Source organism: Colias eurytheme, chromosome 10 (assembly GCF_061535395.1).
Source record: "Colias eurytheme isolate Ceu_HAF_F1 chromosome 10, ilColEury1 Martin Lab GWU primary, whole genome shotgun sequence".
NCBI lineage: Eukaryota > Metazoa > Arthropoda > Insecta > Lepidoptera > Pieridae > Colias > Colias eurytheme.
In genome coordinates this window covers 11,266,813-11,294,800 of record NC_142989.1, presented here as the reverse complement: position 1 = coordinate 11,294,800, position 27,988 = coordinate 11,266,813, and the positions used below count along the sequence as shown (strand labels likewise).

Genomic DNA, 27,988 nt, shown 5'->3' with positions numbered 1-27,988 from the left:
GTGTTAAATGACGAAATAAAACCACATTCTAGCTACAAATAATATTTATTTCTGATTCAACATTTCCCTAATAAAAGCTGATTAACATCGATTATATATTCACTGAATTCTACCGGAATGATATAACTATGTAAGAGAGCCTCGGGTTAAAAAATCAGATTTAAGTACACTTATAAAAATGTTATAAAAAATGATTAAAAATAAAGAAACATTGGGTAAAATCTCACGATAGATACAAAGAAATACTTTTTACTAACAATAGAACAATGAGTGTATTTTAATTTTTGAACTACTTTATCTCTTTCTAACACATGCAATACTATAGACAGAAAGAGACGTAAATATTTCAAATACATTGAATATTTATTAAATTTGAAAAGTTTCAAATCTAGTTGAAATAGGGAAAAAGACATACAATTCAGATAAAACTTCACTTTAAGAACATGTAACATTTATTATATAGGAATAAATAACTTCCTAATGCCTTAAAGCAGTAATTCCTACGCTTAAACCAACTTTACCTTAATATTTTTTTAAATTGAAGGATATTAGTACATTTTAACAGGAAGTATTTGAAAAAAATACAGAAGAGAAGAATACAACAATAGAAAATAAAGTTTATTGTTAAAGCAAATAGTCATAATTTGCGGATGCGAAAATTTTCTTTTAAATTTTTCACAAAATATTTTTTGCTCATATTCATTCACATTTTAACGAAAGAAAAAACCAAAATAAAAGTAAAACTTCCAAAGTAAAGTTGATTTAACTCCGCTAAATGCCACTACTATAACATTTACTCCTCGGTCTGTCCGGCCGAGTCGAGTATCACTTCGAACGAGAACGGTTGGAACAGGTAACCTTCACCGGAATAGAACTTGCTTTGGAACTCCACCCTGGGGGAAAAGACGAAAAATACCATTTTATTATTTTTATAAATATTGTACATTATCAGTGCATTTGGATCAAACGAACATAGAGCATCTTTCGTGATCTTTTAGAGTAAACGATTCGTATTCAGTGTTGTTCATTAGTAGAACATTGCATAGAATCTTTACGAACGCACTAAGAACAGCGAAAGAATGCTGTACGCTTGTTTACACTTAAAGAATTTGACATAGTGGGGTTAGAATAAGCTTTCGCTCGTTTGATGCAAATGCGTAATAGTACGCTTATTTGTGCGTAGTCGGATTAAACATAACTTAGCATGACATTTAATATTATTAAATTTTATTATGTTTTAGTTAACTGGAATGGAAGATAAAAACAGGCTAGTTTAATAAATGTGAATAATACATAATATTGGGATTGATATCCAGACGAATAGAAAAGTGTGCTGATAAGAGGGGATTATAATAGTGTGCGCGTGTTCGGACGTATGTGTGTGGTCGTGGTCGTGTGCGTACGAGCGTGGTTGTTGAAATTTGTGCGTGTTTATGTGTGTGTATAGGGATGACAATTAAATTTGCATCTGTGTACGTGCACTTACGTTTGTATGCGCATGTGTGCATGCTCGTATGCATGTGTGTGTCTATTTTTTTAAGACAGAGCAAGCAAAGGGGCAGGCCACCTGATGTTAAGAGGTCCATAAACACTTATAACACTAGAAGTGTCTATGGGAGGGGATGACAGTTTGTAGGCGTGTGCGTGTGTGCTGATATATATGCATGTACGTGTGTGTGTGTACACTGACCAGTGCAGGCGCAGCGTGTGCAGGAAGGCGGAGAGCCCCTCCATGAGCACGAGGATGGAGACGGAGATGGCGGCCCAGCCCGCGAACACCACGTACAGGAACACGCCGCCCTCGTACCCCGTCGACATCAGCCCCTAAGACACGTGTACAATGTTCATATTGGCGTAAAACAACACTGTAGGGCATTAGTAACTTGTATATTTTTGAAGTGAAAACTTCTTTAGCGGCGTCGGGCCTGATCGAAAAAGCGTAAGACGGAATTTTTTTTAGCCCTTATATTCCATGCGTAAGACGGATACCATTCCAAAATATCAAACATGCTGAACGTTAATAATCAAGTTTTCACTTCTGCCGGCACTCCCCCAGTGCAACCCGTCTTTTTTTTCAATTTGTTATAATCATTGAAGTATTATTACTACGTATAGAGAGGACACCACGAACAGAATCTTGCGCGGCGCGCGGCGGCGCGGGGCGGCTAGTGAGTCATACACTTTGTAGATATTCTGCCTCTTATTACTTATAAATTAAAACCAATCAATGTAACAAAAATAAATTGATTTGAGACGATTGACTCTTACTCGTGTTACAAATAGTGTAGTAGCGATGTCCTCTCTAATACGTAGTACATAGTAACTCAATGGTTATAATACGTTTTTTGAAACAGCGTAATGCATGATTCACGCTACAACGTGCCGGAGTCGGGAAACAAATGAAACAATATCCATACTCATTTCAACGCCATGCCCCGTCCGAGCCACGGTCAGACTCAATAACTTCATACAAAAAAATTGGTTGTTTGTAAAGTAGGTTTACGATCGAGATGTTTACGTGATAACATAATGCAGTGGCAGCGCGTGTGACACAAGTTTCTGAACATGTCACCCGACTAAAACGATTTTAAAAACGTTATCACGTCAAAAGTATACAATAATGCTTTATCGAACCCTGGACCGGGCACGGCCCATTCGCGACACGGTGTAGCGCAAATCAGCCTTTAAGCAGTTGAATATGTTTAGGAAAATATTAGAGTAAACATGATAATATTATCGCTCTATGTTCACTCGAACCGGTAACAATACTTAAGCAGAACAATACATATTCAATTGTTTTGGTCACTGATACTGAAAATAGTCTGGAGTATATTGCACGGCTATTGGACATTTCCTATCAGTGAATCTGTTTACTGCTGACAAAAATAAATTTCACGCATTACATAATATGCATGAATGTGTTTCTCTATTAGTATACGTATTTGCGTATACATGTGCGAGTTCACACGCATATAAACGTATGCGTGTGCGTTCATATTCGTTTTGTACATCTATATGCACACCATATACCAGTGTTTGTGTGTATGTGCATACCTTCCTAACCGACATGTCACACGATGTATACGCGCGACTTATGAGTATATGTATATATTTGTGTGTCTGTATGTACATACCTTCCTCAGCAGCATGTTCCAGGCGACCTCAGCGAGCTGCGCGTGTGCAAGCGACAGCGCCCAAAGCCGCAGGTACGAAGCTGTATGTGACACGCTTCCTAGCACGTACTCGATCGTGTGGATCGCCTAAAAACAAATATTAATTTTTTGAAGAAAAAAAAATTTCGGCATAGAAACGTTTTTGCCACAAGAAAAAGTATATTGAAAACTTTATTTTTTGTAATTGAACTTTACCGATTACGAAGGGATTTAAAAAAGGTACTACAAAAGTTTAAACTCTAATATGTATTATTATTCGTTTCAGTTTTTTTATTAATATAGTCGGTTTACTGACGATAGTTGAACGTGACAACGTCCGATTGTGCTTCTTTGTCGCTCGTTCCGCGCTCTCGCTTGCACTTCAAGCCTTACATGGAACGCCTCAGAGGGAGGTAACGCCGCATGAGTCATGTTTTTTCGTGCGTGCAGCCGGCGACTTATAATCGAATCTTATTAATATCGAATTATAAGACGTTGTCTCGTCAATAAATAAGTAACTATCACATACCTGGTGAATGAAGACCTCAGTGATGTCCTCATCATGATGTGGAGCCGGTACCGGAGCCCCGCCGGCGCTGCCGTTTTCTGCCGCTGCTTCTAGGGGTTGGGCGCCTTGCGTCTGTTAGAAATAATAATATAAATAAATTTATTTGTATGAAATAGAAAAACGGAATAATGTTTACATAAGTAATCTATACTAATATTATAAAGCTAGTTACGGCCCTGCCTTCATACGAAACTGCTGAATACGCCGTTCGCACGGGAATAGAATGTGGATGCGATTTCCCTGAATTAGCATCCAAGTTTACGTCTTTGTAATTATTAAAATGTATAGATTCATTCTTTAACTCCGGTCTGCATCGTGCAGACATGGGTGTAAAGTCGTCTCATTTTAGCTATTAAATGTAGTTTTTAGTACATCTGAGTTTTCTTTTGGGGCCTCCGGCTGTGGGAAATGTAATTAGCTGAAGAGTTTGTTTATTTCTTTGAACGGGCTAATCTCAAGAACTACTAGTCCGATTTGAAAAATTCTTTCGGTGTTGGAAAGCCCATTTATCGAGGAAGCTATAGGCTATAATTATATCATCACACTAAGATCAACAGGACAAGGCGGGTGAAACCACGGCGCGCAGCTAGTAAAATATACATTTACAATGGACCATAGAACTTTTAGAAAGTAGAGCAATAACTTGTAATCGTTCTTTGTTATAATAAGTTTTCGGTTCGTTTTAATTATTATTAGGTTAAGGAAAATTAACGACAATCGTACAAAAAAAATTCGATAGCCAATTTCTAAATTTTAAGACTAGCTAACTGAGCAGAAAATCAATTATAAGTAAGTAAGAGTATGATCGACAAAGTGAAGTTTTTTTTCTAGTTTTTAAAAATTAATATTTAAACATGAATAGTAAATTATTAATTATTAATTAGCTAGTATTAAAGAATATAATACTCACGGCTCTCTCTTTCTGCTCCTTCATGATGAAGTAGGGTTTGCCGAACAACATGACGGGCACGCACATAAGGGCCGTAATCACGAACAACTGGAATACATGTATTATTTTAATAAAGTTGCATATAGATAGTTATATTACTATTTAGTTTAAGTTTTCTCTCTATAAGAACCATTTTCGTACTTCAAGGAATATTATAAAAAAAGAATTACCGAAATCGGTTCAGCCGTTCTCGAATTTTGCGTTTACCAACACATTCAAGCAAATCATTTTTATTATATAGATTATTATATTATAGATAGTGTTATAATAAGTGTTATAGCTTTGGTTTTATTAAATAAATATGGCGGGCAACACAGTAGCGTCGGGTGATACATTCGATTCTTGTGCGATGCGGACCTGAGTTTTTTGTTTTCCTCGATTTGATAAATGAAATAAATTTAAATTTTTTAGTTAGTTCGATTCCCGGTCGAAGTAAGTGAAATTTCGAAAAAATTTTAATGCGGTTTTATTTCATTTAAAACGAAAGGAATGTTTCCTTTCGGCAAAATTTTCTAGTATTTCACATCAAGTTAAGTACTTCCGTCCAGGGCCTATCGAAAATTAAATAACATAATATTTAAATCTTGCTATTCTAAACCCCAAAACTACCCCAGTCCCCAATCACACTAAAATATAAATAAAATAAAAAATGGAACCTTCTGGAACACGAGTTGTCCCGCGAACATGGTCTCGTCGCACTGCGACCGCGGGTTCGAGTCCGTTTTGAACAGCATCATGTTGATGAATGTGATCAGGATCGACGGGGCACAGTATGCGCTGGACTTCACGATGTCTGTGAAAATCATTATTGTAATTAGCAAAAAAATATCATTCACAACATTAGTGTTAACACCAAAAACATCAATTTCGTTAAATTTGGCAATCAATCTCAAACATTTATTTATTCAATTAGACTTCTTCGAGAAGCACTTTTGAATCGTTATAACATAATATTTTAAAATTTACCACCGATTCGGAAAGCAGTATCTACTGAGAAGAACTATAGCGTTTATTTTTTGCTATCCTATCTACATATATATTGATTTAGCATGATATTTATTATACCCGTATTTCGTAATTATAACCAGAATTTTCTAAAATAATATTATGTTTAAGAAAAAAAACGTACGAGTTTTAGAGCGGCTGTACACGAGCAGTTCGAGCAGTCTATAGTTCACCGCGCGGTCGCGGCTTCAAGCAGTCGGGCTCAACTGCTTGAAGCGGTACTAACCGTCCTAACTATAGTCGAGCCAATTTAATAGGCAACATTTGACGTCTATCAATTTTATCTTCGAGATTAAAGTGAATTAATCGATACGGATTTGAAACATTTGTCAATCGAATTTAATAATTTATGATGATTTTTATTCACAAATAATAAATGCATTCGATTCTAGATGTCAGATTTAGATTTTTAGAGTAACGTCTCTGGTATTTAAAAAGAAAAAAGGTTTATTGACACAAAATTGTAGCGACGTCGTTTCTTCAATTCAGAAATTGTTAATTATGTTTAGAATGGTTTATCAGTAAAATGAAATCTTAAAATTACTTGTATCGGTCGTTATTATTATAAATATGTAATCGTAATTGAAAAAAGTTAAGCAAATGTGCAGTTCTAACAAAACGAAATATCATGTTATTATAATTATGTCGTCGTTACTAGGTAACGTTGTTGAATTTTGTTGAAATGTCAAATGTTGCCTATTAAAATGGCTCTACTATATGAGTGCCCTACTATTCCGTATTGTATAAAATGATATATTTATATATTGATACCCGGATCGTCGCTCCCGAAGTGCCCCGGGCTGGGCCCGTAGCTGGTCCACTTGATGAACATGAGCAGCACCATGTAGAAGAACAGCAGCGTCAGGAACATTATCTGCGGCACGAACTCCACGTATATGCTGATGCGACGCTTGAAGTAACTGGAAAAAGGATTCTTTATTAAAAAAGTATGTGCCAAACATAAGACGTGATAGAAGTGAAACTTTTTGACGTGACAACGTCTTATAATTCGATAGAGCCGGCTGCATGCACGAAAAAACATGACTCATGCGGCGTTACCTCGCTCTGAGGCGTTCCTTTAGGATTGAAGTGCAAGCGAGAGCGCGGAACGAGCGACAAAGAAGCACAATCGGACGTTGTCACGTTCAACTTTCGTCAGTAAACAGACTTTACAGACAACCAATTATTTTTTATTAAAAAAGTATGTGCCAAGCATAAGACGTGATAGAAGTGTAACTTCTTTGGCACGATTCAAAGATACAAAATCGTCGCCTTTCTCTATGACGTGACGATATTGCCATGACGCCTTGAAAGTTTACTCTCAACGCGCCAAGAAGTTTCACTTCATAAATCACCAATCTTTGGAACGAGTCAAAATTGAAGCGCTTTCATTGGACATTTTTTTTTTAAGATTTTCAAGAAAACAGATTAAGGAAACTAATCTATAATCCTTGTAAACAATAAGGAAAAATACTTTTACAAGCCGTTGCCCGCAATTTTGTTGCGTGACAAAATATTTTTTATGAGATATGAAATGTCTATATGAGATATGAATTTCTTATAGTAAAATGATAACAATACTCACACATGGTTCCAGAGAGACAGACAGACACCAAATAACATGTGGAACACGCCGATGATGATCGAAATCTTCATTTTGTACGCGTTCATGAAGATAATCTTGTTCGCTTCAGCCAACTGCAGATAAATAATGTTATTTCAAATATGTACACTAATATACATCAAATATGTACAGTAAAGCTAAATAGTTTACTAAGATATATCTTTTAACATTTCTTGCTCCTGAGACACAGTGTTTTATTTATTTAAGAGCCTATAGATTCAATATTATTATTAGATCAATCGTTTTTTTATAGAATAATTGTCTATTGAGAACATGACACACAAATCGGAAAAATATAAATATGAAAAAACCTTTTTCGTTTTACATACAGGAATGTCGTAAGATTACTTAAAAAAAGCATGATCATGAACAAAAAACACTAAACAGTTTATTTCATCGTGGAACTAAATTCTAACAGTTCATAAATACGTTTTCATTTATTATCAGATCAATAAATGTTACTTAAATTACTTTTAGCGTATGTTTTAACTTCGCAAGTTTTAACTTTTACAAAAAGAATTAAGCGTGATTATTTATATTACTTTTTTTAACATTTAACAAACAATTTTTCCCACCTGCCACACAGGATCAATGCCAAACGGATACGGCGTCTGTATATAGTCATCCGAATCGGGATTTAACTGCAGCATTCTATTATCTCTCAGTGTGCTAACATTATAGTTGTTCCGCCATGATGAGCCGAAAATGTTGAGACTCTTGCTGAATATATCGTTGTATATTAACCCCGTGTACATCGAGAACAAGCCCATGAGGAGGATTATGTAGCGACCGCCGAAGAATATGTTCCAAATCTGTGGGAAATATATTTATAATTACACTTATTGTACATGAAAGCAAAATGCATAAATATCGTTAATACGAGTATGACAACGTTGTCGATTTATTTTTGTTAGTGTAATATGTATAGATTAAATAACTCAACCTTATTTTAATTCTTTCACCAATTTAGCTCCATAATCAAAAAGAGACGTGGTGGTTTATTTTATAACAATTAAATTAAATGAAATAATATTATTCTTTACTTTTTAAAATGACATTTAAATTTGATGTATTTTTTTTTTGTAGCATATCTACACATTCGTTCACTTGCACAAGAGTATGGCGTAAAAGTGCACACTAGCAAGTATGTTCGTCTGTATATGCGTGTCTATGTATGCGAGTGACTGTCGGTTTATGCATGCGTATCTGTGTGTGCGTATGTGCGTGTGCGTATGTGCGTGTGCGTATTTGCGCGTACGTGTGCGCGTGCGTGCGTACGTGGGCGTGTCCTTCTGTACATTTGACGACGCGGTTGGCGCAGTGGTAAATTAACTGCCTACTGAGCCGACGGTCCCGGGTTCGATCCCCGGTCAGGGCAAATATTTGTGTGATGAACTCAATTATTCTTGGGTCTGGGTGTTATATCTATATATGTATTTATAAAATATTATATTTATCGTCGCCTAGTACCCACAACAAAAGCCTTAATTGAGCTTACTGTGGGACTAGGTCGATTTGTGTAATAATGTCCTTTAATATTTATTTATTATTTCTTCATATTTACGTGTGTGTGTCTGTCTATATCTTCACACATGTTTTTATGTGTGTGTGCATACCTCGCTGTCAATCTTCTTGGCCTGCAGCGGTTTCTCCTTGTAGCACATCCAGAAGCCGAACGCCGCCATCAGCGCGCCGTGCCCGAGGTCGCCGAACATCACCGCGAACAGGAACGGGAACGTTATTATTGTGTACGGCGCTGCGGGATAACATTCGTTTTAGTGAGCGATAGAAGTTTAATAAAAATATTTCAAAATATTTTGTGTATATTGAGAATTAGAAGTCATACACAAAAAAAGACGGGTTGCACTCCGGGAGTGCCGGCAGAAGTGATAACTTGATTATTAACGTTGAGCATGTTTCTTACGCGTTTTTCGATCAGGTCACGTGTCCTGACGCGAGTTTAAGATTTTATACCCATTACAGAAAAAGTGCTCAACGCCGCTAAAGAAGTTTTCACTTCAAAATGACGTGTGTCACTCGGGGACTGCCGCGGTAAAGCTATTGCATGCTATGCCTTCAAGCCACACCTCCGAGCCCGTTGGAGTGGGGAGCGTGAGGTTTTTCGTTACGCAATTTCTGGATTCGGTCCCGCGCTCAACGCCCGCGATAGAAGCTATGCAATAGCTTAAAAATAGAAAAATAGGCAGAAAAATAGAAATTTTGAGCGCTTTTAAATATAATATTGGGTAAATATTTTTTTTTTAATAATTCTAAAATAACAGTGAAGCAAATTTGGAAATAATTCATTGGCAATTTATTTTGTATGTCAACTTTCACTATAATTTGTCAGAGTTCGATGATTTCTACTATGCTACTTTAACACTCAATTTAGAAATAAGAATAGACTCTAACCAGAATCTTCCAACATTTTATATTAATTTTCATTTTAATAATCACAGCTTTTACAAAAACTTATCAACTCATTATAACAAAATACAGTATACACACCAGGATTAACCTCTCGATAAGTGGCAACACCGTACGCGTATATCAAATGTTGGAAAGCGCTGGTGAACTTGTTTGTGCGGTTGTACGTCGGCGGGTCTTCTAGCGTTTCCATACGATTGAGTATAGGCGGTACTGAGCTGCCGCTGCGTTCCTGTATTGAGAAATAAATAAATCTTTATTATTTTAGGGTGGTCGTAGAATGAACATAAGATAAAAGATACAAGTAAATCTTTGTTAATTTAAGCCGGTGAATGAATAACATGCTATGATAATTTCTTCAAATCTGAGTTGTGTAGAGAGAAGAACAAATGATATTTCATTAATAAGTCACAAGATTAACTTTTATCTGTTACGTATTGCTAAATTTCACTAATAAATTAATTGTTACTTTTTTATGTGAGTTTTCCATATTTCTACAAATAAAATTATGAAATTTTTAAAGAATAGAAAAAAATCGATCGTGAGGCGTGATCGAATATTTATTTTTTTCTATTCTTTAAAGCTTTATCATTTATAAAGTATTTCAATTTGAATGCTATAAACCTAAATATCAAAATAAAGTTGATAATGATGTTATACAAAATAAAGACAATTATACATTTGTTTTTTCCCATCCAAAAAATTCTACAACATCAAAAAACATATACCTCAACTTAAACTCAAACTCAAACTCACCGTGCCCCTCCTCAGCGCCAGCTGTATCGTCTCCATATCCAATGCTGGCACCCAGCACTCTGCGATCAAACACTTTTGGGTCACATCCAAGTTGAAAAGGTTCAATGTATGGTAAATCGCCTTAATCTTGCGCACTTTGACGAACCAATTCTTTATGTTCTTCGCGGCCGCTACTAGAACGCGGTGCCTGTGGTCTTGCGTTTGCCCGAGTACCTGTGGATAAATAATAATCACTACATAGTATAAAACAAAGTCGCTTTCTCTGTCCCTATGTCCCTTTGTATGCTTAAATCTTTAAAACTACGCAACGGATTTTGATGCGGTTTTTTTTTAATAGAGTGATTCAAGAGGAAGGTTTTAGTATATAATTTATTAGGTTTTAGACAAAGCGGGCGAAGCCGCGGGCGGTAAGCTAGTAAATAAAATAGTTAAAAAATACGCTTGAAATGATTGTATTGTCATCGGTCCTTTGTACAGTTTGTACACGTATCAGTGTACAAAGTTTGAATTAAATCTGTTTATTTAAAGGGGATCAAAATCGATACAAACATATAATAAAATTAATCTTTGTTTTAAAAGTGGCGTTGAAAAATTAGTATTCACGCTAAGTGCTCTAAAAAATTTTACAACGAAATAAAAATAAGAGCCAAAAAATACAGAATATTTTTTAAATTACATATTTTAATAACGTTTCAAAAATGTATTAACAAAAGGTTAATACATAACCTTAGAAATTGAACAGAAGATCTTTGAATTTTAGGAATTCACTTTACACAAATTGCTCAGTAATAAAAATAATTATATCTTTGGAAATTTTACAAATCCCTTTGTTGACAACTTATCATAAATACAACATAAATCTTATCCCAATTAAGCCATTTTTTATTGCACAGACAATATACGACCCTTTTTCATTAGAAGTTGCCTAATCGTTAGGAAAACATCATAAACTCGTACCGTAGATAATCTTGTTCTCAACTCATACTTTTTGTGTCAAAGTCATGAACTATAGGGTTGGCAACTAAGGGAAAAAAAGACAGGAATTTCATACATAGAATATTGTTTTTATTTGGTAAAAAAGGCAAGTTTTTGTTTGCCTCTTAATTCGTTAAAAATATAATTCCATAAGAAACAAAATTACAATTTGCCACAACCAACATAATGCATATGAAGCATTTTATTGATGACAAAAAAACAAACTCTATAATATGTAAAGTTTATCTGAGTACTCTTAAATTATTTAATGTGGGAAATGACTTTTGTCAACCCTAAAAGCCTCCATTAGCTTCTGATAAGCTGCAAGGTCGAATTTGATTGGTGTATGGTGGTCCAATGACTTTTGGATCTCACCATGACTTTCAATTGATTTTCCTCAAGTTTTTAGACAAAATCAATTCAGTGTTTCGAGTCTTCCTTATACAAAAAGTATTTTTAATTATTATTTAGCCACCTGTTAGATTAGAATAACATTACCAAATCACGCAACAAACAGTGGTTATTTAAGAAAATAAACACTTGATAAATAAATAATGAACCATTGCTAATCTTATATTTAACCATTTCAAATCTTACATTTCTAGAGAATGATACAATTTAAGACTGATAGTTTCATCTGACGATAATATTAGGTAATATATATAATAAACTTTATTTTTCCAATTGAAAAAATAATATAATATGATACATTTGTCCAACACGTATTCAGTAGTCATTCAAACAGAATTAAGCTAAGAAGAGGCGTCGAAAACAACAGAGCAAACAAAAACCATGTGAATAGTTATTTACCTTCTAAATAAACATGCAACTTAGTCACTTGTCATTTTCCATCAAGTGAAATAGATGCAAAAACCTATCGATAAAAATGTCCTTGACGTAAGTCTAAATTTTTTTATAATTATAAAAATATAAGGTCTATCTAGGAGTCCTGCAACAAAAAACATCCCAATATATCAACTTACAGTATTCAAATCCTCAATCCTCGTCATTACACCCATGGCCATTTCCCGCCTATCAGCTGGTGCTTCAGGACAAGGGTATAGTGTAGCACGGAAACCCTCGCAAATCTTCTTTACGCGCGTCTTGAGCTGGTCCCCTTGGAAGAATATGATGAACACCGACTTGTACACTTGGTCCGACTGGAAGATAAAAACGGTTTAGGAGATAGTTTTGCGAGGTTAGGAGACAATTTTGGGAAGTAAGAACACAATTTTGTGAGGTTAGGAGATAATTATGCGACGTTAGGAAACATTTTGGTTAAATAGACCATTTAGCAAAAAAATTTGTAAGTTATTGATGTACACTTTATTGTAAATTTTGTCTTTTAAGAAAAGTAATAACAAGAATGATAATATCGTATTAGTGTAGCATTCAAAAGTTCTTGCAAGATGAGCGTGATGTGCTTGAAATTTATCGAGAAAAAATGAACATAATGTTCACTGTTTAATAATTCAACTAGCTAATAAAACTAACAAGAAAATGTGACTTGTCATCGTGCCCTTAACAAATCATTTAGAGCATATTTCACAAAAAATCAAACAACAATGCAAATATGTAGTAAATTAATGAAGACATATCGTTCGTCACGTAAAGGTAAACAATTATTTATCTACATTAATAGTTTACTTGGAGACAATCGACTGTGACGCGTGTCTGACGCAAGCAGTTATTGCCTCTCCGGAATGGGCTCAAAGATTTATCGCTTTTAAAGCATAGAACATTTATATATTTTCTAAAAGAGGAAGAAACAATAAGTAGATGGCAAAATGCTATTGAATACAAAAATTAAATCACTATAGTCTCTGCTATTGTAAAAGTTTTCTATATTTAAAATAACTGTAGTGCGATCAGGAGTAATTAAAACTTTCTTGAAATGATAAGGAATTCCAAACACACGCATTTGAAGCCTAAACTTTGATCACATAATTTGCACATTCTAATCAATATTTTTAAGCAAGCACTCACTTAAAAGACAAGCTCTACAAAACCAAAAATGGTCCTTCGAGTCCACACGCAAAAATATACGTACCGACGACGGATCCTCCAATGGGGTGTCGATCTCAGCCTGCCGCAAGAACACATTTCCCCTGCAGGCCCTCCATAGCATCCTCTCGAATGCCGGGATTCGCTCCCTGAGGATAACGCCGGCGACGAAACTGCGCAGACAAAGGTCTTAGCACATCACACTGGTGATTGGCCAGTGTTTGCCCATTTCCACACGTCAATATAATGCTTTGCCAAGAAATCGAAGACAAAATTCCATGTTTTCCGATTTTGGAACAAAAAAATTTGGTTAGAAAGGAATACCGTGATAATTATGTCACCGAGTGTGCCGATTGTAATTGTTTCTTCTTTACCTTTTCAAAAATATTTTAGTAACATTGTTGAGTAAATAGTTAACATATTAAACGTTATATAGGATTCACGTTACATAAAGATACGACATATATATGCATATATATACTATGTGTAACCGTATCTATGTAACATGTCATGGTATTCCCATTTCTATATAAAATCGATTTCTTGGAAATGTGAACGGGTAGACATGGGCGTAGTAATGAATATTTACAAGAATACCCACTGAAAGTCAAACATGAATCATCTCTACAAGTCACGGTCAATTATACCTCTCTAAATTTCATAATAAATTGTAACATAGTTTTCAAACTAACACTAGTATTTTTTTTATTAACAATATCAAGTATTAAAAGGAAAACCATTTGGACAGGTATTTTCATACGGATCTAAAACGACCTTAACAAAGATAAAACAATTATATAAATTGATAAAAAATAACCCATATAAAAGGAATTATTCTGCCAACATTTTATACCAACAATGACAACGTTACGTAACTTGAACACGGTTTGAATTCGCATGTTTGACTTTCACCTAAGGATGCATGTTGAATACTAATAAAGAAACACCCTTGACAAGACGTTTAACTAATTAATGGAGATATTGATCATAAACTTGCAACTACCCACATTTACATAAGAAAATTCAATTGAAATGGAAAATTATATTAAACGACGGAAGTACTTGAATTTAAATATCTTATCACGACAATATAAGTGCAAAATCGTGGACGATTTTTTCCATTACAAATCGAGCTGATAACGGTAACATTCGTAATGAGAATACTATCGCTGATAAGGTATAAATAATTACATTTTGTTATATAATTGATGACGAAACTGCATCACATTGTAGGTAATCTATATTTTTGTCTATTGTACTCAAATTCCATTTTTCTTCGACGTATATGTTACCTCGAAGAAGTATAAATTTCGTACCTTTGGCCAGGCACATTTTTTTCATATATGGTTTAACCAGAGTACCACCGTATATACAAAAGGGACTACACGTGATGTTATTATTGAACATACACATACATATTAGGCACACTAACTAATATAAATGTTCTTCAATCACCAAAGTTAGTGGTGTGAAATCTTGGACCTTGTAACCCATGTTTGATAAAGACTTGTATATTTAAATAATGTAACGTAAAGAGAAGTGTTAAATAATGATTTCCTAACAAATTCTTACTTGTAACGTTTTTCAACAAAAAAAAAACAAATCTAAACTCTGATTGATTACTGGCCAGACATCTGAATCAAATTTTGAGCCGAGATAAAATATAGATAGACAGTGCATAGGCATTTCATTCGCATACTAGTTGTTGTTTGCGGCTTCGCCTGCTTGTTCAAAATAAATTTTCATCCCGTATTGTATGCCTTTGGGAGTAGAATTTATTAAAATTCTTTCTTAGCGGATCATCACGGATGCCTACATCATAGCGCATCTTCATGGCAAGTTTCCATTTGGGCTTTGCCTTGATAGATCAGTCAGTCAGTCAGCCCCTTTGCGTTTTGAAGATTAAACGATCGAAGCTGCAGAGAAGGTTTTTCATGGAAGTTTATGAATTCCGAGATAAAACCAATACGCATAATAAAAAAAGTCAATTCAGTGTCATCGACCATTATATAGGTACATACTATGAGTGGGAATCACATGATACAATACAACTATGACTAATAAAGATATTATGTTGCTCTCGGTCCAGCTATCTGGTTGACACATGGCTAGTGTAGCATTGTAGGAAATAACAATTATTGTATTCTGGGTACGACACTATAGTATGACGAAAAATAGAGAGAATAATAATATTTGAACTGCTCTTAAATATACAGGTTTTTAGTGATGATGTGGCATCATGGTTTATAGTTTTGACGATTATACTAATAACACGGCATCCATTTTACTGTCTACGAATTCTGGAAGAATTTAACGTAGCCATACGCATCCAAGGCCTAATCTAACTATGTATATTGTAAAATCTACAAAGTCTGGTAAGACGTTTAGGAAAGCACATAGCACATTTATTAAGTACTAGCTTTCCACCCGCAGCTTCGCCCGCGCAGTCAAAGAAAAACCCGCATAGTTCCCGTTCCCGTGGGATTTCCGGGATAAAACCTATCCTATTTCCCGGGGTAAAAAGTAGCCTATGTCCTTTCTCGGGTATCAAAATATCTCTATACCAAATTTCATGCAAATTGGTTCGGTAGTTAAGGCGTGATTGAGTAACAGACAGACAGACAGAGTTACTTTCGCATTTATAATATTAATATGGATATTGAATTACAATTATGGCCGTATCAAACTCAAACTAAAACATTTATCTATTCAATTAGACTTCTTCTAGAAGCACTTTTGAATCGTCATTACATTTTTTAACATTTTCCACCGATTCGGAAAGCAGCATCTATGGAGAACCGGCAAGAAACTCCATAGTTGGTCTTTTATCTCAGAGGACATGGCTACAAAGAATATAAATTTCGTATAAAATCACAAATCGCCTCCACGAACAGACATACGTACCTACGACATTTCCTTATACGCAGTATAAGCATAAATCTCTGGAATGAGATTAGATATCGCGACCTTCCAATGTTGATATTAGAACTATGCGCTATGGTATTGCGGAAAATGTTTCTCGAATAAAATGTGTGCGATTTCTTTTAATTAAACTATCATCATATTTAATTACACAGACACCGTTTGCTAACAATTATAAGGTAGTGTTCAAATTGTCATTCGAATTTCATCTCTATAACTTATGATATAAGGTGGTCTTTAGCAAATGTCACTTCAAGAAGACCACTTCACTAAGGTACCGGGCCTAGGTAGTCAGGAAAATAGACATCACACACCACACCACACAAGTACTGACCACGGAGGATTCGCCTTGTACATGAACAGATTCAAGCTGAAGGAGAATCCGTGTCAGATTATTACGCTATGGTATTATATAAAAAAAAACGTGAATAATGAATCAATCTTTATAAATACGAAGAGATGCAGGTTATATGAAACAGAGCAAACTAAGAAGTTTATAAAATAGTTCAATCCCTCGTAAAACTGTTCATTTAATTACCAATAAACGCTCAGCCTGGTGATCCTGCGTGTAATCACATATTTTAAATTTTTATTTAAATATCAACTTTAGTACAAGGTCATAAGTCTCATTACGTGTTAGCATGCAATGGGGATTCACTTCGTAAATGTAATCGTCCGGTCTCAAGGTTTTTAAAAAACAAACTTATGTTCTCTGACAAACCGTCCATAACTGCATAGCACGTGGGTAAAATGAATTTGATACTTGAACAGTTAGATTTAAGTGTCATTTTAATTTTTTTATCATTATGTATGATGTAATGCCTCGTCATTTTGGCGACTTACCAAGTCCGTCTGAGAAGGCAGACGAAACTTTTCAAATTTTTGTTTTATGTCTAATATTCACGATTTATGTATTTTCTACGACAATGCCAAGAATTTTTTAAACATAAATTTCACAGTGAAAATGATATATTTATACCCATTATCTTGCACAAATCTCACACGATTAATAAAAATTAAATGATATATATTATGCTCCTAAAACAAATTTCAAAAGTCGTTCATGATCAATATCTCCCATTATTATTATAATAAACTAATAGAAATGGACATCAGATTCCAATCAACCAACACCATTAGTTACAAAACGTAAATAATGTGCACTGCGATTTGCCAGCGTCTTTTTAACAAAAAATAAAAAAAAAATCTCTGTGGTCCATTTCTTTCATCATATACCAAACAATATACATTTCACTATGAATAAAAAATAACAAAAAATGTATTTTTTTCACCTTTTTTGAGTCAAACACAATGCTTTACAGAAATCAATTATAAAAACCTAAATATGCATTCTTGTACGTTGACAAGCGACCTCGAGGCAAGCCTTCAATCATCGATTGTATGGACGTCGATTCAAAAATATATTCATTCTCTGGCTGAAACGTTCCCACGGACATTAGTTGCCACGATCTTTAGATAATTGAGTTAAATTTATACATTTGGGTACAAGATAGTACAAATTATCATCACGAGCTATGCTACCAGTATTTGTAAATCTTTTTATAAACATTAAACAGGTAATGGTCATTTCTTATTTTATTTTAGCATTACAAATTTCAGGTGACGTGGTAGACCGATCCATGTTATTATTTTCATGTTTGATATGGAATCTCAAATGGTCTCAAATATTGGGACATTTTAAAATTGGGACGGTGTATTATGCCTATTTAGTTCAAGAACTTATAGAGGCAGAATATTTTTAAATGTATTCTATGCTATTTACAAAATATTTATTTAACTGGCATAGAAGTATTAGCATATTTATTGACAAAAAAAATAATAATTTTATTCCAAAAAACTTGCCAACAACAAGCATGTTACCGTAAAAAAAATACCAATTTTAGACAAAAAATATAAAACTAACTTAGTAACATTTCTGGAAATACCAAATCGTCATAATAATTAAACGTAACTCGTACGATTAGTAATCAATTTTTCCTTTACGTGCATAATGAGGCTCCCATTCATTTCGAATTTCAAGGTAAATTAAGTACGCTATACGTTGAATAAATAGGGTATGGACGTTTAAAAGGTTTGAAACGTCGTAAATATTAAAAACAAAAACTGCCAAAATGGAAGAAGCCTAGTTGGATATAAATTACGACATATTTTAGTTAACAATGTATTATATGTATCTTTATTAAGGCGTCTCTAATTGTACATCACTTGGTCAGATTGGTGGATTACGGCCTGAACGCTTACGGGAGGCCCGTGTCCCAGCAGTGGGAACATAATGGGCTACAGATGATGAATTCTACATCACAATTGAAGTATAGTTAGTATTCAGGATACCATAGACCCTTCTACGACAATAAAAGATTAATAGACAATTATTGAATATGCTCATCATCGAATACTTCACCCTCTAGACACTACCAATTTGAAGTGTGATCCAACTGAAAAAAATATATCAAGTTGACAAAGTGATCCATTATGGCAATTTTTACTATTAGTCCGGGATACATCGCCCATTTTTGCAAGTGATTACTATCAAGCTAATTTTTCGTGAGTAGCTTTATTTTGATGAGATGCCCAATAATTTCATGTACGAAACTCTCGATTGTGGTAGCTACCAGAGGAAACAAAGATAAAATATTTTGATTTGATGGTTCTCAAATATTAATTACTAACTGAATGTTTTTTTTTGTTCAATCTCAAGATAATTATCTAAATTATTCGAAAAAATATTTGTCCTACAAAATCTATGGTTTGATCAAAGAGTCCCCCTTTCCAATGTGTATCGATAACGAAGTCATCATAAATGATTACTAACCAGCTGATTTTTTTATTTTCACTTATTTAATACTTATATAATTCAACAGACATATTGTCCTACAAATTGCGTAATAAATATTTGAGAACCGTCAAATCAAAAATTTTTATACTTGTTACCTCTGTAAGCTACCACAATCGAGAGTTTCGCACATGAAATTATTGGGCATCTCATCAAAATAAAGCTACTCACGAAAAATTAGCTTGATAGTAATCACTTGCAAAAATGGGCGATGTATCCCGGACTATATTCCCACACATTGTATACTCATAAAATACACACTCCATTCATCCAACAGACACTAATCAGATAAAATATTTCGCAAGATCGTAATGTTGCGTCAGAACAAATTTGGGTTACCGCAGTCATTTATCGCTTTATCTAAAATACACAATTTCAGGAATTGAAGAAACGTTCTCTAGAAACGTAACTGACTGTAAATTGGAGGTTAGAATAACCAAAACTGCATTAACTACTCTTCGCTTCGCTTCATTTACAAATTCTTCACCGTATTTTTTACACCAAAGTAAAATGTAGGTATACGTAGCCTGCAGTGAGAACAAAATAGGCTGATAACGATGTACCAATTTATATTTTCATATTGTTTGTCAATTTATTAGTTTAGCGTAGACGACTAAACAGATAGCAAAACTAACTGAATCTATAGAGATCTTTAATTCTATTCCAAAATGATTTAAAGGTAAAAAGGTTAAAAGGTCTTGATCCCAAAAATTGAACACAATTTGAATGATAAAACCTTCATATGATACTATGTTACAGGTTTTATAACAACACCAAGAATTCAAGAACAATTAGCTTCAAAAGATTATAAGTCACCTCAACTCGTAATCGTAACCAAAACAAACAGATCCTTGACTTTCAATCTTGGCCAGAAAAAAGAAAGTTATTGACTCATAGCAGCTGCTGAGGTGAATAAAATCGGGCGTTTTTCACAAATTATCGTCTGAATATTGACAAATCACGATTGTCGAGGTAAACGTCCGCTAACGGTTCCAGTTTATAAACAAGTGATCGAGTTCCTCAAATTGCAAAACATTGCATTCGTGTTGGAAATTCCCCGATACCGCGAATGAATGAAAGGGGCAAGAATTTCAGAAATGGAAATGTTACCTATTGCTGATGCCTGATTGCCATAAGGTGGCTAAATTACATATTATGTATGTATAGAGTATCAATATCGATATTCGTTATGCTACATTGAAACCTAAGTTTTGTAACAGCATTATCTTGATGAGAAATATTATTTCCATGTTGTTAGGAAGGATATGAAATGGTCTTAATCTCCCTAATGCAGTCATTTGAAGATGGTATTGTGTACAATTTACGATTATATGATGTTACAAACAAAATATTTATCACGCCTATAAAACTACGGCGTCTTTCAAATCCAGATCGAATCTAGTTTTATTGGATTAACAAACACGAGTTAAATTTAGCTTTTATACCCTTTCAGAAATTTGTTTACAGCTGGTTTATCTTAATACCTAAGTGTAATCAAAGGCTAAATTAACGTTATAAACGATGTTTAATTAATCGTCCGTCAATAATGATTCATCTCAGGCTTGATTTGCTTTATCGTGTAGCAATAAAATCATAGCTTTTGCCAAGTAATTGAAAACTGAAAGTCAAACAGTTTTATGGCATCAAATCTACTTTTATAGGACATCTCATCTAATCCTTATGCAGTATCATTAACTGGCGGATTAAAATGCAAACAGAATCCGTCGCCAAGGTACCTATATAAACCTTAGAAGTAAATATGTAGGTATGTTATAAGTTATAACAAGGAATGGAAAATGACAAAGAAGTGCCCATTTACCACAAATCGTGTTCTTGCCGAGTTTTACAGCTCTATTAAACTTGAGGAAAATATATAAAAGATATATAATAAAAACAATAGTTACACAACAACGATAGAAACAAATATATGAGAATAGTTTTATGAGGCATATTAGTAAGGCTATTTTATACTGTATAGTCTATTGAACCATCTAAAATTAATTCGTTTGGGTTATTTTCATTCGTTTAATATGGATGATTTCTACAGGTAGATAGACAGAGACTTATTAATTTTAATATTGAGACACTGAAGGCATAAAATGTTTCTAACAAACGTTACCAAAAATGACGGAGTTTACCAATTCGTGGGTTTTTCAAAGCATCGACCGCACCGTTAAATTATATATCGTCATGGATATAATTACGTTTTAGTCCAAAAAAGGTTAATTTCAACGATAACTTTGTTATATCTATACCTATTATGAGTACTATATTATATTTCATAACATATTGTTAAGTAATTTATATGGACACACGCCTCTCATACAGATATCGCAGAGAATACAATTCAAACAATACAAGAAATATTATCAACCATACTTGATCGATTCAAGGTTAGTACCGTTTCAGCCAGTATTTGAATTTTAAATGCCTTCAGCATTCGTTACGGTTCACTAAAACGTATAATATTTGGTATATGACGCTTATAATATATCAAGGCACTCGTACCAAGACGCTGTTTAGTACGGATTCGAAAAAAGTGAACGCAATCTAAACGCTTCATATAAAGCATATTATGAAATTAACTATGCTAATGTGTGCGTCAATGTATAGCTAAAAATACAAACGTACACCAGTAGTGACAGTTAAACGGTACGCTCCCATAGGTCACGCCGTCACACCGACGCATCGCGACGTCACACATGCAAACGTTCGACACACACACCGGCGCCCGTCCCTGTATTTATAGCTCACACCGAAACGCGTTTATACAAAACGTTAGATCACGTAAAATCCAGCATTTACAGTATTCGCACCTAGTCCATCATCTATTCTTGAAGTCCAAGTTACATGACGCATTGGATACATATTGTGAATAAGTGTGTTAGTAAGCCAAATGCCCTTGCAGGTTTAGTGTGACAGAAGTCGAAGCTACGCGGAATACGAGAAGCGGAAAGATTTATAACTAGAGACAGACACGATACAAACACCAGTAGGTATATTCTTACGACTATATCGTTTATACGCTACCATAACCCAACTACATTAAAATATTATGTACACTACTAACCAAGGCAGGAATTCCAAGGACTCTTGTTTGTCCCGAAAACTAGGGAATAAACCAAGCACATTTAGATATTTATGCATTATTTCAAGTAAATATGATAAGTAAATTAGTTCTTCATTAACAATTTCATTGGGACATGCAATTAATTGTATGTATTTATTTAAGTTTAATTTTGAAAGAGACAAAAATTTCTCAGTCGCCTCATCGATTCGTCTTAATGCACGATTTGTGATAATGAGCGCATGAGCTACATCACTGCGCTCCGCTATCGCGCTAAACATTGACATTACGGTAGTTTGACAAATAATAAAAACGTCACCATGTGTGAACGGCGTGATGGACTATCGCTTGACGTCGTGCATGAAAACAAATCGTCGTCGGCCGGCTTTAAAAGTCATTTACTTCCTTAATCCAGAACTGTCAAATATAATACATCTTAATCACCACTGAAACGATTATAGATCTGCAACGTACGTCACGATCTTGCGTTAATGTGAACAGCATCAATTTCAGCGGCGATCAGAGTCATCGGTGTCACACTAGTGCTGTATGTGCGAGGCGCGAGCATACATACCCTAGTTGGACCTGGCCCATATGTATGTTCGGATCGTCGGATATGAGAGCGCGTGTCATGGACTCAGTCGTACCGGCCCCGCCCTCGTGCTAGCGGACAAACAAACATGTACAGACATCGCCCAAGGACGCACACGACGGAAGCGAACAGCATCGACATATAACGCCTGACTTTTAACGCTTGTTGTAGTAAAAAATAGCACCAACACGCTTCGATTCTGTACTCTCTAGCGATTCCAAGCTTTTCCAATTGTTAGTTCTACGGTGTCGGTTGGGGTGTATCTAAACTAAAGTATAATCTCCTCGTGACTACTCACATATGAAAAGAAATCATAAAGCATGCAAAAACAAATACAGAAAGCATGACGGATGAACGCAGACCCTACTGCGGACGCATCCCGGCCCGTTCACGGTGGACTTCAAAAATAAATTATGTTTCAATGTTAGTGAAAACTCACTCAGGCAGCAGTCGATTAGGTTCACGTTTCGTCTAAATCTCTAAGCCACGTATTAGAAGTGTATCGGAACCGTCTCTAAGTTAAGCTATCAATCATCACACAGAACGTTAAAAAAGTGTTACGCTATCGGTATACTATAAACCGGCCGTCTCCAATGCTTGCCTGAGTGGTGAGCGGTAGACTCCCGAATCAGCGTCACAGTACAAGCGCTGCAAAAATAACATCACTCCAGGACTTGCTTTGACTCGCACGAGTCAGAGCACGTCGGAGGTCATAATTAATCAGCATACCCCAGCTTGAGCGCTTGCCCTCCCGCCATGAGGCCCTCCTCCCCGAGCAGGGTCACTTGCTCCTCCTCGCGCGAAGGGTCCGCCATCTTGTGCAAAAGCGCCGAAACGGCGCGAAAGTCAGCATTGCAATGTCAATGTCACATTTTTCGATACAATAAATTATAATGCTATATTCGGCCATCACACGCCAGGGTTAATGCACTTTATTATTTTATTACTGACCCTGTGCCACACTTTCGATTCGATCGAGTTGACGAGGTCCGAAAAATGTAACAATGACGTCGCACAAAAAATCACTTCATAGAACCAAATGTGATTTCTATTTTCTGTTTAGATTTATTATTGAAATCGTAATGAGACAGAATTTGCATAGACCCACGACCTTTAATTAAGTTTATAGGGGTGTTATCGATCGCTGGAATTGTGCAATTTAGTAATACAAAGACAGATCCATCTGCTTATTGCAATCACACAAATCCCTAAATAAGCATGACACATCGATCGAAACTTAAAGAAAACATAAAATAAAAGGATGATAGAGACAAGGACATTATTAGCTTCTCGTTTTGGAGCTACTTTTTTCTACAACAGCCATTCTTCGCCAATAATGATTGGTTCCAAACGAAACTAATGAGAGTCAAAATCATCTCGCACAGGTGAGCAGTAGTCACAAATGCTACAAAATATAAATTAGATTACGCTAAAGTTGCCTTGTGACGTATGAGATTTCAGATTAGTATACGTTTATAATTAATTAACAGCTAGAACAGCCGCGATCACATGGGAGTCGCGAACGTAACTCGTTATCTAGTTAACTATCCATATAGTGCCTAGCTGTGAACAATAATTATTAAAGTTATCGACGTCAAAACAATTACAGAGACATGTCTTGATGAATGGTTTGGGTGATTAAGGTTTATCGACTTACCTCGTCGAAGAAAACTTGCGTCTTTCTGAGTATATGCTTGAGTTCAGTGAGCTCGAGGTAGTTTCTCTTCAATGCTTCGGCGTTCTGGTTCACTTCGCGGAGTTCGTTTTCTAATTTCTCGAAGGTGGCCTAAGGAATATATGGACGTGTAAACCACAAAGTGAAGAACTTGGAGATATTTTGAAGAAATTAACATGCCTATTTTTTTAAATATAGATAATTAATAGCATATTTTCAACCTTCGGGAAAAAAATATAGAAAATGATGGCATTAATTTCGTCATAATTTATCAACACTATTTCGGATAAAGATTGGCTATTAAAAAGTCGTTAAGTAATACTTTCCATACTTACATGATAATATTATGTGAAATGTTTGGTTTTTTCGTATAATTCATGCAAGGCTCAAGTATGCAACAATGTCTTGCCAAAATTTGAGAATATCTTAACAATTTAATTTTCATTGCATGATTATTCTTATATTTGATGTGGAAGATTCTTACCACTTATTATAATTTTTGGCACTTTGAGTTTTGCAATATTCTATCGAAATAATTTTCTCTTTCTTACTACATTTTTTCATTTATAACCTACAGACCAATATCATTTTGGTGCTGGTTACCTTTCCTTCTAATTTTTAAATTGCAATATTTACAATTTTGCCAAATTTATGAGATTTCTGAGGAAAGTCACAACTACTTCAATCTTAACTCGTTTAAATATCCTCAGTTGGATCAGTTTCCTTACCTCAAGATCAATCATCTCCCTGGGCTGTGGTGCCTCCGGACATTCACCAGGTATCTCCAACATGGGGATGCCATCACGGCGAATCTCCTTCTCGAGGTACCGAAGCTTGCGTTCCATCTCATCGCACCTCCGTACCTCATTGACGAACTTACGTTGGAACGCATTGACATCTGGATTCAACTGTGGTAGGAAGTAAGTTATTGTTTAATAATTTGTTGTAATATTTATACAAAATGTTACAAGAACTTAATATAAGTATCTTTTTGGTATATGATCAGGAGAACACTTCATTTGGCATTTACAGGAAATCCATACTAATATTATAAATGCGAAAGTAACTCTGTCTGTCTGACTGTTACTCAATCACGCCTAATTTACTGAACCAATTTTCATGAAATTTGGTATTAGGATATTTTGATACCTGATACCCACGGGAACGGGAACTATGCGGGTTTTTCTTTGACTGCGCGGGCGAAGCCGCGGGCGGAATCCTAGTATGGCATAAAATACTTTTAACAAGTCTACAATGTGTGTACTCAAATAGTACTTTGACCATTGAAATGAATCCAATTTCTAGTGACATACAATTGAACTTCTTAATACGTATTTACTTTTATATGTACTTAACTAATTATTTCCTCCTACTTATTTTCTGTTTCAATGAAAACACTCATTCTAAAATCTAAATATTTTATTTGACTTCAGATGTAAAGATTAGTCATACAATGACAACATATGATAAAATTATATAATTAGCATGTCATAGTAAAGTGATTTCAAGTAGTCAAATGCAAATTAAATGGTCAATTGCCTAAAATCCAAATTGTAAAATTTTAATAACTAGCTTTCCGCCTGCGGACTCACCCGCGTTTTCAAAGAAAAACCCGTGGGATCCCATAGGATTTCTGGGATTAAACCTAGCCTATGTTGCTCAGTGAGGATGCAGCTTTCTAATGGTGAAAGAATTTTTGAAATCGGTCCAATAGTTTATGCGTGAAAACCATACATACATACATACATACATACATACATAATTACAAACCTTTCCTCTTTATAATATTAGTATAGAAGTATAGATAGTATAGATATGACAATGGGTTTAAATGGAATGCAAAAGAGTAAAGCATAATTGCATTACTTACTTAGTTTTTCAAATATCAGCCTACATAATATGCACCCATAATTCGTATATTTTTAACCGTTGTTGCAAAAACAATGAGTGTAATAAGTTTGAGGTGTCAGTCTGTAGCATCATAGCTACAGAAGGGAAGAAAGGATTTTCAAAATCCCTTCTAACAAAACACCTCAAACTTATTACACTCATTGTTTTTGCAACAAGGGTTAAAAGTATACGAATTATGGGCACATATTATGTAGGCTGAAATTTGAAAAACTAAGTAACTAACTAATGCAATTATACTTTACTCTATTGATTGCGTTTGGAGTTTTCATTACAATTTTCATCGAATGTGATCAGAGATAAATGCCACAACAAAATATTGTGTGCGATGAGTGTTTTGTTAATACCTTTTAATTTACTTTTATTCTTTTATTTCCACAGCAAGTATGCAAGTCTTTATGAAATAATTTAAAAGGAAAAATATGCCGTCATAATAACTAAGAATGGATAAAAAAACATTTTTAACTGTTAATAGTTTGTTTATTTTATGAAAACATTTTAAAATATAATTTTATCTGGTTTCTCTTTAATTAATAAAAAAAAGAATTCGTTTTTAATTTATCAATAAAAAAAACCCATCAATCAATGAGTTATCAATGATTATAAAAACCTTAAAGATTAATAAGTATGATAACAGGTATTGAAAATTAGTAGATTATTGATTAAAAAATTAAATCACATGACATGATTTTGATATTTTACTATAATGTTATAGTCATAACTTAATTAATTTTAACACAATTTTATAAAACTTTATTAAGATATTAAAATATTAATTCTGTGTGCAGTTTATATTTTATATTAGTTATGTCTATAGATTAGTCATACAATTAGTGATGTCTATAGATGTAACAGAATTTATTTAATTGTAAAGTGAGGTGCCTACCAAACTTTTCATCAAAATACAGTTTACATTATTTTGTTCTGTGGTTATGAAATAATAATTTATGATTGTATTGTAACTAGCACAAATAATAATTTATAATTATTGTACTAGTTATATTCAATTCATTAAATGTGTTATGTAGGTATAGATAGTTAGGTAGAGACGAACAACCGTAATAAAGATATCCAATAAATCAATATTATCAGACCATATCGAATCGAGGGCATTTTTATGAAATCTAATCGGAAAGGAATCAGGTCACCTTTACCTTTCTTTAAATTTTATGTCGAACTATAGACTATACCCGAAGGGGCGTTGTTCAATACTCACATCGCGAAATTGGACAAGTCCTAATTCTCCAAGCTCAGACACGCATGCATATGCCGCTTCACTTTGCAGGAAAAGCTGACATAAAGTCATTTCCTCGCTGCGGAACAACGAACCCATCTTGGTGGATTTCGTTCAACACTGCACTACAAAAAAATAAAATTCCACGACGGATCTCCGCCGCATCCGTGTACGAACGGACTTCGATTCGACAGCGACGAAACCGGAGTAACGAGGAAATCAATACTAGGAATGAAAATAAAGATTACAATATCTAGTCAGACATGCGCACCACAG

At 34.6% G+C, this 27,988-nt stretch overlaps 1 protein-coding gene across 3 annotated transcripts; it reads right to left on the bottom strand.

Annotated features, from left to right (window-relative positions):
• Positions 1-26: 26 nt before the first annotated feature.
• On the bottom strand, positions 27-27,977 carry Vha100-1 (V-type ATPase subunit a family protein Vha100-1). Of its 3 annotated transcripts, XM_090106419.1 has the most exons (19): positions 27,695-27,977; positions 25,299-25,478; positions 24,553-24,681; positions 22,878-22,966; positions 22,307-22,345; positions 13,507-13,633; positions 12,440-12,616; positions 10,482-10,694; positions 9,807-9,957; positions 8,915-9,054; positions 7,874-8,110; positions 7,260-7,372; positions 6,446-6,594; positions 5,326-5,462; positions 4,631-4,717; positions 3,682-3,792; positions 3,135-3,260; positions 1,691-1,824; positions 27-893 (listed from the first exon to the last, which is right to left on the bottom strand). In XM_090106419.1, exons 1-19 carry the CDS (start codon positions 27,809-27,811, stop codon positions 794-796), a joined length of 2,556 nt encoding a protein of 851 aa, XP_089962545.1. In that variant the 5' UTR covers positions 27,812-27,977; the 3' UTR covers positions 27-793. The 3 variants fall into 3 exon arrangements, with proteins under 3 accessions (XP_089962545.1, XP_089962547.1, XP_089962546.1); XM_090106421.1 differs by lacking the exons at positions 22,307-22,345; positions 22,878-22,966 and adding an exon at positions 23,625-23,710; XM_090106420.1 differs by lacking the exon at positions 22,307-22,345.
• Positions 27,978-27,988: the final 11 nt, after the last annotated feature.

What these genes read in the sequence shown, in the direction of transcription:
- Vha100-1 (XM_090106419.1), bottom strand. Translation starts at nt 27,811, where the DNA reads ATGGGTTCGTTGTTCCGCAGCGAGGAAATGACTTTATGTCAGCTTTTC. An exon ending in TTATCGAGAGGTTAATCCTG is followed by an intron (nt 9,055 to 9,806) that starts GTGTGTATACTG and finishes GTTATCCCGCAG; the next exon opens with CGCCGTACACAATAATAACG. An exon ending in GACAACTCGTGTTCCAGAAG is followed by an intron (nt 4,718 to 5,325) that starts GTTCCATTTTTT and finishes CATGTATTCCAG; the next exon opens with TTGTTCGTGATTACGGCCCT.